Below are 14,547 nucleotides of genomic sequence, written 5' to 3'. Positions count from 1 at the left end.
TATATATATATATATATAACATTTTAAAATTATATATAACATATATATATATATATATATAACATTTTAAAATATATATATATATATATATATATATATATATATATATACACACGATTTTCTAATTTCAAATATGATTGGGCATGTATTAACATTTTAATGTGTAGAATGTGGATTATAAATAATATATATGTATATGTATTAAAAAAGTTAAATATAGAGAGAGCACTTGTAATTCATTCATTTTTTGATATGAAGTTGACATGTACCATTTAAAAAAATATTTACAATAAAAATAATTATATACAGATAAAGTCCTATAAATATATGTTTTCTATTTTTTAAAATATGCTTGGGATATGTATTAACATTTTCATGTGTTAGATGTGAATCATTTCAATGTCAATTATATATATAGAAAACAAAAGAAACACACACACATATAACATTTTATTAGTGAGCTATTTAAAATCAACATAAATTTATTTTAATTTTGAATCTTAAGAAGAATCAAATATTTCTACATGAAGCAATTGTGCTTGGAGGTGTTTGGAGCACTTCCCAGTCATACATAGTCATGCCCAAAATTGGACCACAAGACTTGTAGGGACCAAACCTCCCAACTTAACTGTTGAAACATACCCTCCCGGTTAACATAAAAACATTTCTTTAATCTTTAAATTCCAAAAAAATTATCATTTTAAAAACACTTGATAAAATCAGAATTAAAAATAAATATATGTGAATTCATTTAATTATAAATAGTTTAAAAATAAAAAATAAAAAATTTATTTGATAATTTAAATCATATATACATTTAAAAATAAAAATAATTCCACTAGCCTTTTGAAAACGATCGAAATAAGAAGATGGTAGTTTGACATTACTGATCGTTGAAAATCAAAGCCATGCGACTACAGCGTTATTGCTCGTTGAGAAATCAAAATTCCTTAGTATTTTAAGACGTGTGGTCGAGATATTCATAACATCGTAATAGTGGTTCAGGTCTATTATAAGAAGCCAATTATCGAGTTTGGTAAAGCTTGTTACTTAGCTACTAAATACAGTTGCATTTTGACAGATTGAACGGAGGCCTATTTGCTGGGCTATTAATATTTCTAGGGTTATAGTTCCTATTTGCTGGGATATTAATATTTCGTAGAGTTATAGTTCCTATTTGCTGGGCTATTAATATTTCTATAGTTATAGTTCATATTTGCTGGGAGGCCTGTTTGATTGGCGATATATGTCAATCCTTAGATTTAGACCAAAGTACAAAATCCGAGTTAGTATTGCCTATTTCCTTGGCTTTATTCCATTGTGCTCGCCTGTCTCTGCGACTGGACTGCAGATTGGAATTATCATTTTGTTCATTGTGCTCGCCCTTCTGTCTGCGATTGGAGAGCAGATTGTAAGTATCATATTATTTATTGCCTTATTTGTGCTGTTTGCTTGAACATAAATTGTGTACGGTGAACATAATAAAATACGCAGCCTACGTATGACCAACAGGTCGTTTTTGATATTTTTATGTACGAGTTGCAGATTTATCAAAATTCGATCGATGGCGTCAAATATTCTTGGCTTTCTCAGTGAGAAAAACATATTGGTGACTGGATCGACCGGTTTCCTCGGAAAAAGTATTAAATATTTCACACAGTACTTTTATTCATATATATATATATATATATCGACGATAATGAATGTAACTGTTGTTCACTTATGTAGTTTTCATCGAGAAAATATTACGGTCGCAGCCCGGGATTAGCCGCATTTTTGTTTTGCTAAGGGCGAAAGATGCTGAGTCCGCCAAAATCCGATTCAAAACTGAAGTAAGAAATCTGAGTAATCTTCCTACTCATAAATTGGTCACAAATGATGTAATTTCTTCCTTCGCTATGAATGACAGGTTTTGAAACTGGAGCTTTTCAGAACTTTGAGAGAGCAACATGGAGACAGCTTCGAAAGTTTCATATTCGAGAAAGTTGTTCCTCTGGTCGGAGACATTGCAACAGATCATAATCTTGGAATTTACACCGAGAGTAGCAGAGAGGACCTCTGGGAAAATCTGGACGCCATTGTCCATATTGCAGCCAGCACCGTGTTTGATGACAGGTTTGTTTATATTTCCTCTTGGCAATCTGATTACTCATGGCTATAACACAGCATTTATATTTGAATGGAAAGCCTAACGCCCTTTCGCACAAGGTAGATATGATATTTCTCTGAATGTCAACACAAAGGGAGCTGAGAATATTGTCCAATTCGCTAAACGATGCCGTAAACTTCAAATCCTCCTGCACGTCTCCACTGGTAAGTGGACAGATTCTGATCTTATCTATCAGATAAAAAGATTTAACTAAGAAATGAGGATTTCTTAAAGGAGAACAAATTTACATGAATTTAACTATTACATTGGGAAGTATAATAGATTTAATTTTTTCCTTTAATTAAAAATATTTTATTTCCAAATACATTAATAATTAGAGTCGGCGTTTTTAAAAACTTGTTTGCAATGATTTTAGAGAGGTTAGATTTATTTTTCAAAATATTTGCAATAATAGGATAGTGATTAGATTTAAACCTCGAACTATTTGGAATGCCATAATTGGGTTATTATTATTGTAAAATTCATTTGTTTACTTCGAAATTTTTTAATTAAAAACAATTGGTTGAGTCTATTTTTATTACATTTTTTAAGTTTAAATTTTATAATTATATGATAATTTTATTTTAAGTTAAAATATTTATTTAATTTTTTTTATTAAAAAAATTAGTTTATATAATATGTATCAAATTTAATAAATTTAAATATTATATACTAAATTTAAATTAATTACACGAAATAACATTATTAAAATATTTTATTTATATATTATATACACTATTTAAATTAATTATACGAATAAGATTATTAAAATATTTTAATCATATCAAATTTTTTATTTTCAATTAGTTTGTGTAGATGGTGTATTTATTTCATGGGGAGTACACACAAAATTACACATTTTGCATGGTTAATAACCCTAATAATGTTTAAACGAAAATCAAATTATTACTTCCAATACTTTTATATATAAATCGATCTTATTATATTTTTTATTAAAATATAGATTGAAAATAAATATTTATTTATTATACTTTTTTATTATTGATATTTTTTAATATTATTAGTCTCTATTCATTATCACAATTGAGTTATCATTAATTTAATATTTTTTTTGTGAGGTTGTTTATGGTTTCTAAGAGACTGCGATACTAAGTAGTTCAACAAAATATTTTTATCAAGGATATTTACTTAAAAAGTTCATAGAATATTTGACGTAGAATTACCCAAAATGATATTTGAGGTATCTTAGTTCTGAGACAGTAAAAATGCTTTAATGACATAGACTTTACTAATTAAATTAATTTTGACTAACATTAATTTTATATAAATTATGTTTTGATTATAAATATTTATCTTTTTATTAATTTAAATTATTAAATAAATATATTTTTATTATTATTTTTATGCTATTTTAAAATATTAATTATGTATCAATGTGTTGATGGAAAGAACATAAAAAATAGAAAAAAAATAAAATAAATGAAAATAAAAAAATTAGAAAAACTTAATTAAAAAACAATATCCCAAATCAAATCAAAGTGTCCAAAAATGTGTCAACAAAAGAGAAAGAGAAAATCAAAGTGTCCAAATATGTGTTAACAAAAGAGAGAGAGAAAAAAGAGCTAGACACCATACTAACTCGAATTAACACAAAAGAGAGAGAAAAGAGAAAGACACCATACTACCTCGAATTTCGGATTTAAGACAGAGATGGTATGACTATCCAAGCTGACGCAGTCACACATATTAACTATAATCCATCCATTTTTACATTAAGCTGGTAGCTCTCATTCCATCTATAAGCTCTCATCATCCCGTGTGCAGTGGCTTTGTGTTCTTATACATTCTCAATGGCATTGTAGCTCTCATTCCATCTATAAGCTCTCATCATCCCGTGTGCAGTGGCTTTGTGTTCTTATACATTCTCAATGGCATTGCCCACCGTAAGTGGGATACTTCCCCGGAACATTATCTTTGTGGAAACTCTATCCATTTGTCATGGCTCTCTCTTCTTCTCTCGTCTTTGTGACAATCCCCCACCGCAGGTGGGATATCTCCCCCATGATGTTGTCTTTCTAGAGAAACTCTGTCACTTAAAGGATTCAATACCCTCGAGGAAAACCTCCATTACGTGCGCCTTGTGTTGATATTTCATGCGTGGAACATGGTGATAAACGCTGAAGAAATGACACCTCGGAAATAAAAACAGTTGCACGGGAAGTGGTCGGCGATGATTTGGGCTTCGTTCACAGCATCTCTATATTCGGTGGGAAGACAGTTGTCGGGATGTTTTTGTATGTCTAATCATTGGAGCATTTTAATTTCGTTACTATTTGCATCGTGGATTATGGTTTATTGTCTCTAAGGTGTTTTGGTGGTTTGGATTTTTATTGGTGTGTCCGAAATATTATGATTTTTGCACCCTATCCAAATTTACTCTTTGTTTTCTCATTTTTTGTCACTACTAATTAATATAATTTCTAGCTTTCTCTTGCAACCAAGTACTAAATTTCTTCTGATATTTTCTTAGACTATGTCATCTTGTTTAAATGGTTTTCTATTCTACTAAGGGACATATATTTATGTGTGTCTCTCTCCTCACTATGTACATGCAAATGAAATCTTGTTTGTTTGGAGGTTGAGGCCGTAAAGGACAACCTCGAGCCAAATACCAAGCTTAGAATGCTATGACTATATTCCACTCCTCCACCCCTCTATAAATCCAAGAGGAAATTCATGAACTTGAGGCCTTAACTACAAATGATTGATAAACCTAGTCATGTTATGAAATCCAAAACAAAGTTGCTAGTTGGGTTCTTGAATCTATTATACTAGAGGACGAGAGAGTCAACATATCAATTTCATCACCCTCTATTAGAAAATGAAGATGCTCCTGGGAAGGGTCCTTAAGGAAAAGCATGATGATCACAATCATATTATAGCTTTTCTTAATGAGTTTTAGTGAGTGCAATGCCACCAATTCTCCTATTTTGTTAGCCTAGATGCTTCGTTTTCCTATTTCGTTAGCCTAGATGCTTCCTTGGACATATAAGGTCATCTTCAATGTTGTCTCAAACCTATAGCTGGAGTAGGAACAAGTGTCCAAAATTTGCCCGAGTCACAGTTCCAGTTGTGTAGCTAGTAGTAACAAGCCACTTTATTTTAAAATGGTTTTGATTGATAAAATGTAGACCATTATTAACAATTTTGGTTTTCCTTGTGAAAGTGAAAGTGAAAATGCTAAAGTTAAAAAGTGATTTTTGATTTTACCTAAATACTATTTTGAACCAATAGAAAACTTAATCAAATAAATTCAATTAAATTAAATTAAATTTAAAAAAATTAATAAAAACTTTTATGACTAATAAAAAAACAAAAAATTATTTCAATTATTTTTTTTACATAAAAATCTTAATCATTATAAACTTTAATAAATATAATATAAATATAATAATATTATATATATATTTTATCTAAATTATATTAAGTTAGTGCTTATATCTAATTTATATATATGAGAACTGATCTTATGAACTTATGAGCTTGTTCTTTAGAAGATATATCTCTTTTGGGTTTAAGATAGATGGTTTATTTTTTTTTTATAAATAAATAATATTTTTCATTTACCTAAGTTTAAAAAATAAAAAATATACATCTTTTTATTTAGTTATCTAAAACTGATGTATTTAGAAATATAGAGTAATAGAGAGTAGTTTTAGTAATAACAAAGTAAATATTTACTAAAGTAAATAAAGAGCAGTTTTAGTAACCCTTATTCATAAGAATGGGAAACAATCTATAATTTTAACTGACTAAAATAAATAGATATACGGTTTCATAGAAAAAACTCACTCCCCACTTTCTAGACTAATATCTATGTAATGTAGAAAAGCAAACTCACTCTCCACTCTCTGGACTAATATCTATGTAATGTACAAAAGCTTACGTGGTGGCAGGTAAAAGTGGAAAAATCATAGAAAGTCCTCTAATGTTCGGGGACTCTATAGTTATATAAAACTGATGTATCTATAAATATAGAGTATTAGAGAGCAGTTTTAGTAACCCTTATTTACTTGAGAATTGGAAATAAACTATAATTTTGACGGACTAAAATAAATAGATATACGTTTCATAAAAAAACTCACTCTCCAGTTACTATACTAATATCTATGTAATGTACAAAAGCTTACGTAGTGGGAGCTAAAAGTGGAAGAATCATAGAAAGTCCTCTAATGTTGGGGGACTCTATAACGGCCGGCAAAGCACTTGAGAACGATAGCGGTCCACCTCTCATGTTAGATATTGAAGCAGAATTTGACCTAGTGGAGAAAACAAAACACGCACTCCAGGCCTCGTCGAGTACTCACACTGCAAGCAAATGTTTTGTAAAAGATGGAGTGAAGCGTCTCAAAGAATTAGGTTTAGAGAGGTGAGTACTCATATGTCTATTGTTGAAATTTGCATCGATTTCATTTTGAAAATAATTTATTAGCCTCGTTTATTCACGATGGACATATATATTAACAGGGCAAGAATGTTTGGGTGGCCAAATACGTACTCATTTACCAAAGCTATGGGGGAAATGCTAATAGCAAATTTGAGGGGAAATCTTCCAGTCGTCATCCTCCGACCGACCATTATTGAAAGCACTTTGGCAGAGCCCTTTCCTGGCTGGATGGAGGGCTGCAGGTTCCCAGAAATATCCATTCTATATTGTTAGAATTTGGGTAGCACGTTGAAACGCAAATAAATGTTTCATACAATGTTATTGAAATCGGTATCGTATCAGTATTCGCACTGATCATGTGCTTTTTCCCAATGCCATACAGAACTATCGACACTCTTATAATACAATATGGAAAAGGACAAATCTCATTCTTCTTAGCTGATCCAGAACTCATTTTAGACGTGGTCAGTCACTTCAATTTCTTCCAGCACAAGTTCAACTTCTTGTCCCATGTTGTTGTTCGTAAATATATATATTGATTAGTATTTAGATTTGATATTATTCGTTTGATGATTAACAGATTCCAGCAGATATGGTTGTAAACGCAATGATAGTTGCTATGGCTGCACATGCATACGAGAACGGTCTTTTTGTTTATCACGTCGCATTATCTGTTTCCAATCCATTGCATCACTATGTTGCAGCAGACGAGACATATAAGTATTTTTCAAAGCACCCTTGTTTTGGTAAAGATGGAAACATAATTCATGTAAAAGAGGTGCGTTTTCTTAAGAGCATGAGCAGCTTTCGCCGAGACATGCATCGACGTTACAAAGCACCGCTAGAGGTAATTTATCTTTAATGTACTCCACAATTTCTTTTATAGGTCATCTGAACTTCAATCCGTGATAGCTCTGGGTGGGGTTGAAAAACAGGTATTCGGTGTAGTGAGCAAGCTCTTCATGTGTTGCAACTTCACAGAACGTTACAAACGGATGCTTCGAACTTACAACAAAGTCATGTTCTTAGCAGAGTTGTACGAGCCATATGCCTTCTTTAACGGAAGGTTGGTCTGTGCTTAATTTTGTTTTTTTAATGAACAATTATTCAGTAATTTTTACTAACTAGCATAGCTAACCCTGCGACTATTAACAGGTTTGACATAACAAAGATTGAAGGCCTGTGGAAAAATATGTCAGAGGAAGACAAGAAAGCGTTCAACTTAGACGTCAAATCCATTGATTGGGTTCATTACTTTTCAGTTGTTCATATCCCTGGACTGTTTAAATATGTATTGAAGTGAAGTGAGAAAGATTGTAGCTGACATCTTCTATTTTATGCGATGATTATATGTTATGGTTTACCCTTATATGTTATGATTCATAGAGATAAGAGGACTTCGCTTTGTTTACTCGATAAATTAATTCAAAGTGAAGCCCGGTTGGCTATTTCTTAACGATGTAAGATTCAGAAGTCCATAGGATTCATAATTATTATATTATAAATGTAATATCAATTATTAATGTAAAACTTATGGAGCTTTATGAGATATCTAGTATTGTTATTGTAATTAACGATCCGGTTGGACATTTCTTAATGATGTAAGATTCAGAAGTCCATAGAATTCATAATTATTATATTAGAAATCTAATATCAATTATTAATGTAAAAGTTATGGATGTTTATGAGATATCTAGTATTGTTTTTGTATTTAACCATTATTCATTTGCAAGTTTCCTCTTTATAATACTAAAGTAAAATAAATGTGTGTTTAATTCTTAAATAATCATTAGTATACCTACTGATCTTTATTCATGTTCGGCACTAAAAAAGTAAGTGACATCACACACTTTAAATTGGGTGAAGAGGTAATTTTTTTTGCTTGGCAATGTAAATTTGTAGTTAGCTTTTTTATAGGTCTCTCTATAGAGTGAGACTAGATCTATGGTCTGTATTTCAAATATTAAAATATTTTTATAAATATCACAAAAATTAATGGAAAAAATAATAAACTGGTTGTTGTATTTCAAATATTAAAATATTTTTATAAATATTACAAAAACTACAATTATTTTATGTTTTAATGGAAAAATTAATACATTGTAATTGGAACAATGAAGTAAGAAGCATATTGACTATGCCTTTTTAGAATTAGAATTATAATAGATATTTTGATAAATATTAAGAAATTGATAATCATTCTAAATTAAGAATTAGAATTATAATAGAGACTTTGATCAATATTAAGAAAGTTATAATCATTCTAAATTAAAAGCCTCAAAAACTTACCCACATAATGTAATATTACAATTAAAATAAATAGCTATTTCATATTATTAAAGTATGTAGACCATTGTATGCATTTTATGTAGAGTAAGTAGTGGTTATAATTTTACTTTATTAAAATAAATAGATATGTCATATTATCAAGACATGTAGACCATTGTATGCATGTTATGTAGAGTAAGCCTTGTTACAATTTTACTTTATTTTTTGAGATTATGAACATAATACAAAGTGATTAATTAAAGTTAAAGAAATTTGATGAAAGACTAAGGTTATTGACATTTTAAATTTAGTTTTTATATGCTTATGATTTTTAGAAAATTAAGTCCAAGGGAAAAGTATATTGAAAAGGAGAAGAGAAGATAGATATTTATTTGGTGGTATTAGAGGAGGTTTGTAAGGAATGATATATAGAGAATTCTTAACAACCATTTTCAGCTTTAATGCCACCAAATTATTACATGTTAGTTGCAATGGAAATTTGTGAAAAAAGATGTCATTATTAAAAAACATTATGGTAAAAAGATGAAACATCTTCTTAAATATATAAATTTTACTTTTGGGAAATTGGTATAGCTAAAAAGTGTTTTTTTTTTTTAAATATTGATATATTTTTTTCTCTATAAAACATAAAGCACATGTTCACTTCAATGCATTTGGTATGTAATTTTAAGTGTTTATATATTTAAAAAAAAAATTAACATAGTGAATCTTTGAAGTGACTAGGTCAAAGCTTACAGCTCAACTATGAGGATCTTAATGTAATCATAATTTTCTTTTTTCTATTACTTAGGACTTCATTTATACTAGTGTGAGTTATTTTCCCTTTTCAAAGTAGGTAGACTCATCAAACATTAATGTGAAAATAAAAGATCAATGTTTTTTTTGTACATTTGATATATCTCCAAGAATAAATACATAAAAAATAAAAGCAATAATTAATTCATTAGAAAAATATATATTTAGAATTCACATACAAATATCTATAGTTTGTGTAGTTCATTAGTAGTGAACATGTAAAGGACATATATAAACAATGTTGAAAATCAAGAAGTTGTAAAAATGGATATATTCGTTTATGTAGACCAAACCAAGAGGCATGTCAATACCTAAAAGAAAAGTAGCCACCTTTTCCACCACTTAATCGAAAAAAGGTGATCCCGCTAATTCTATTTTGTATTGATTAATGTGTGAGCATTATTTAATAACATGTGTGCATGTTATAACAATATGCATGTGCATTTTTTCTTCATCCGTGTGCATTTTTTTCTCCATCTGATACCATCTTTCCAGAATTTTTTTTGTCCCCCCTTCTTTATCTCTCTCTCTCTCTCTCTCTCTCTCTCTCTCTCTCTCTCTCTCTCTCTCTCTCTCTCTCTCTCTCTCTCTCAGCCCCCTATATCTCTACAACTTTATATCTCTCCCCATTTCTCCATTCATGGTCCCTCTCTATGTTTTCCTTTCCTTATCACTCTCTCTCTCTTTCCCTTTCTCTCTCTCTATCCCCCAATGTCACCCTCCTTTGTCTCTCGCCCTATTTCCTTATTCTTTTCTCTTTCTCTCTCTCTCTCTTTGTCTCACTCTCCCTATGTGTCCCTCTGGAATCCATATCTCTCTCACTTTTCCTAAGCCCCTTCTCTATCTTTCCAGTCATTTACATATCATATTCTATATCTCTGCATTTTTTGTTATCCTTGTTTCTATCTCTCTATCCCTTTCCTTATTCCTCCTCTTGGATTCTGCTTCTCTAGATCCCCCTCTCTCTCTTACGTCCCCCTAATCTCCTCCCTCTCTCTACCTTTTTCCATATCTCTTTCTATATCTCCCCCTCTTCCAATACTGATATCTATCTCTCTCTCTCTTTCCCCATCCACCCCTCACTTACTTTCCCATCACTCTCTCTCTAATCCTCACTCTTTAACCACAGTCTCTTTTTGTCTTTATCTTTGTTTCTCTCTCTCTATCTCTCCCTCTTTCCCCACCACACTCGCCCTCCCTATCCTTCCCACTCTCCATTATTTTCTCTCTCTCCCTATCCCTTTCTCTCTCTATCTTTATGCCTCCCTCCTATTTCCCTCTCTCTTTCTCTCCTCCCCTAATCCATTTTCGCTCTCCCCTTCCTTAATGCCTCCCATATATCTCTCCCTAACAAACCAAGTACATCTCTTTCTCTCCCTCTATTCCTTTCTCTCTCTTTACCTCCCTAAGTTTCCCACCCCTCTCACCTCCTCTCCCTATCTCTTATTTTCTCTATAACTCCATTCACTCACTTTCCCTATTCCCCTTGTCTTTATCTTCCTTTCCCCATCTCTCTCCCCCTCTCCCATTATACATTCTCCCATATCTCTTTCTACTATTATTCCCATCTCTTTCTCTCTCTCTACATATGTATCCATTATATATCCCTCAGTCTCCTTTTTTCTTATCCTTCCTCTCTCTCAACCGCTTTCCCTAACACTTTCTATCTCTACCCCACTACATACCCCGTGTTATACCTCTACCCCTCTCATTTTCTCTCTTTCTATTTGTCTCTCACTCTCTCTCTCTCTCTCTCTCTCTCTCTCTCTCTCTCTCTCTCTCTCTCTCTCTCTCTCTCTCTCTCTCTCTCTCTCTCTCTCTCTCTCTCTCTCTCTAACACATACACTCTCTATAAACCCATCTCTTTTACCTCTATCTCACTTTCAATATTCCCATATCCCCCTCTATTTCTCTATCTCTTTTCTCTCTCTATCCCCACCTCTCTCCCTCATTTTCTCCCTCTCCCATGACATTCCCTTGTCCCCGCCCCCCTCTACCCCTTCCATTATCCCTTTCTATCTCTCCCCTTCTACCCATCCCTCTTTTTATCCCTCACTCCCTTTGCCTATTGACCCACCTCTCTATTTTCCTTTTCCCATCAATCACTCCATCTCGTTCCTCCTCCCCATTTCCTCTCTCTCTATGGATTTCTCTTTCTCTCTCCCAATGTATTCCTATTAATATCTCTCTCTCTCGCTACCCCTCTCTTTCTTCCCAATTCAACATCTCTTCTGGACTCACAAGGGAATTTCCCATGGATAAATAATCTTTTATCTATGATCATATAATTTTTTAAGACTAACCATGCATGAGCTATATATAGAGAATATAAAAAAGTTCACACATGTTACAGAATGCATTCATAGTATTGTGAAGGTATACAATTTAGAAATGGCGAGGGAGGAAGGTAGATGGATACTTGTGTTTAAAATTTATACAAGTACCTCAAAATGCATGTGTTCTTTTGTTAGGAATGCATGCACATTTTTTCTAGCTATTAATACATGTTCTTTAATGCTAAGTGTTGTTTGTTTTCATGTAATATGCTCATTCAAAATATAGGTAGTAAATTCTGACATTTGATTCAAGGACCATATCAGGTGCGTAATATTATCTTCCAAATTAGTTGTTATTATTTGGGTCTCATTATTTAGGTTTTCAAAAGGAATACTTGGGATGTTCATAGTAGTGAAGATTCAAGAGAGGCTATAAATCATAACCATGAGTAAATAAATCAATGAAGAGATACTTGGTAAAGAAAAATTTCAGGATTTTGGAAAATTTCATAGTATACAACTAAAATATAATTTTTTTTAAATGTATCATTGCTTTCTCTAATTGTCTTGTGTCTAAGGTCATCTATTTTCGAGGACCATCCTTATGAGGTACGGGAGAGAGACACAGAGGGTGAGAGGGAATATGAAAAAAACAACAAAGGAAAGAATTGTTACAAGGGAATTCACATGTTCTAGAATATGTTCATAATCATGTGTGTCCACCACACATGAAAAGGGAGGGGTGGATAGTAAGTGAAAGTTAGTATTAGGAGAACGTGTATGATCCTCCAAATGCATGTGCACTTTTGTTAGAAATGAATGCATGCTTTTACTAGTCATTAGCATGTGTTTTTCAATGCTAGGTGTTGTCTATTTGCATGAAAATATTAATGGTAAATTTCCTTCAAACACTAATTCTATATAGAGATACTAATTTTGGAATTTTGGTTCAAGGATAATTTCAATAGCACAATATTATTTGTTGAACTATATGGGATTTTTGTGTTTAGGATTACCTAGGTTTTCATGAGAAATAATGGGAGTGGTGCATCCATTGTTCCCTTCTCTCTCATATCTTATCCCTTTCTCCCCCCTCCCTGGCCTCTCAACATTTTAACTAAATCAAAATAAAATAAGATTTGTATTTATTTATTTATTTAAAAATAAATATTTTTGATCTATCTAAATCATATACTCCCTACAATCATGATTTGTTGTGCCCAGCTAATAAGTACTATAACAAGTTAAAAAAATAGTAATAACAAAAAAATCAATGTCCACCATAAATAAGATTCACCAAAAAAGCACTGATAGAGATAAAATATCTCAATATCGAAACCTTTTTTTAAATCCAAAACTTAAGCAAAGGTTTACACATTTAAATATTTGATTCCTCTTAACTCTTGGTATATTCAAAATTATGATAAATCTATGTTACTTTTGAACAACACACTAATAAAATGTTATATATATATATATATATATATATATATATATATATATATAATGCACATTAAATTATATGTGTGTGTTACATATCAACTCTTTATTAAAAATGAATGAATTACAATTCTCTCTCATGCATCTATTAATGGCATAAGAATTTTCTTCTTTATAAATAAAATCTATATAAAAAAATTAATTAATAAAATGTTGTGTGTGTGTGTTTTATATGGTATATACATACATAATTCACATTAAAATATTTTATGATTCACATTCTACCCCCAATTATTACTACATATCTCATTCATATTTCGAAATAAAAATATATATATATAGTAAGACTCTCTATTTAATTATTTTTTAAAGAGAGTTTTTTTTTAATATTTAAGACATTACATGTCAACTCCATATTAGAAATGAAAGAATGAAAATATCCACAAAGAACTTGTTAATGGAATAATAATTATCTCTATATAAAATCTATATTAAACCTTCTTTTTGCTATTAATATATTTTAAATGTTAAATATCAACTCCATATTAAATATGCAATAAATTACACATATCTCTTTTTTTTTTTTTAATTTAAATTGCCATTATATATATATATATATATATATATATATATATAAACTTGATATAAAACTACGTTACTTAATAGTTACATTAAAATATTTTATTTAAGTCCGTGAATAGATATTTTTTGTTAATAGATATTTTTTGTTACTATTAGTTTTTTATTTTACCTATTACATTACATGCTAACTAAAAATAAAATAAATTAGATATTATGTAATATGAATTATATTATTTTTAAATGACATCTATAAAAATAAACCATTTCAAATTGTTATTTTTTAAAATAATATAATTATTTAAAATTTACAAATATAATTGAGACATGTATTAATATTTTAATATATAAAATTTAAATTATAAGCAAAATATTTCAATGTGATATATATATATATATATATATATATATATATATATATATATTTATATATATTTATATATATTATTAATAATTTGTATGAATATATTTTATTAATAAATTAATATAATATATTATTAGTTATATCTTAATTCTTTAATATTAATTTATTACATATATTTTACATTAATAATTATTAATATTTTATTGTATTTATTAAACTTTATTGAAATAATTATATGAACCTAATA

The 14,547-nt window shown here is 30.1% G+C and overlaps 1 protein-coding gene across 1 annotated transcript; it reads left to right on the top strand.

Annotated features, from left to right (window-relative positions):
* Positions 1-1,564: 1,564 nt before the first annotated feature.
* Positions 1,565-7,860, top strand: LOC149209330 (putative fatty acyl-CoA reductase 4). The gene is made up of 10 exons (XM_089394251.1): positions 1,565-1,640; positions 1,729-1,832; positions 1,910-2,115; positions 2,213-2,313; positions 6,296-6,539; positions 6,638-6,799; positions 6,940-7,018; positions 7,138-7,404; positions 7,493-7,623; positions 7,713-7,860. Exons 1-10 carry the CDS (start codon positions 1,565-1,567, stop codon positions 7,858-7,860), a joined length of 1,518 nt encoding a protein of 505 aa, XP_089250377.1.
* Positions 7,861-14,547: the final 6,687 nt, after the last annotated feature.

The sequence above is a fragment of the Pinus tabuliformis genome, chromosome 1_2, assembly GCF_031772625.1.
Source record: "Pinus tabuliformis cultivar Carrire ecotype Pingquan chromosome 1_2, CPIR1, whole genome shotgun sequence".
NCBI classification, from domain to species: domain Eukaryota; kingdom Viridiplantae; phylum Streptophyta; class Pinopsida; order Pinales; family Pinaceae; genus Pinus; species Pinus tabuliformis.
Note: the sequence above shows the minus strand (reverse complement) of the source record. Positions and strands in the feature narration are given on the sequence as shown.

Coding starts and splice junctions, on each gene's coding strand:
- LOC149209330 (XM_089394251.1), top strand. CDS start 1,565: ATGGCGTCAAATATTCTTGGCTTTCTCAGTGAGAAAAACATATTGGTG. Junction 2,116..2,212: donor AGCACCGTGTTTGATGACAG/GTTTGTTTATAT, acceptor CGCACAAGGTAG/ATATGATATTTCTCTGAATG. Junction 7,405..7,492: donor GTTACAAAGCACCGCTAGAG/GTAATTTATCTT, acceptor GTTGAAAAACAG/GTATTCGGTGTAGTGAGCAA.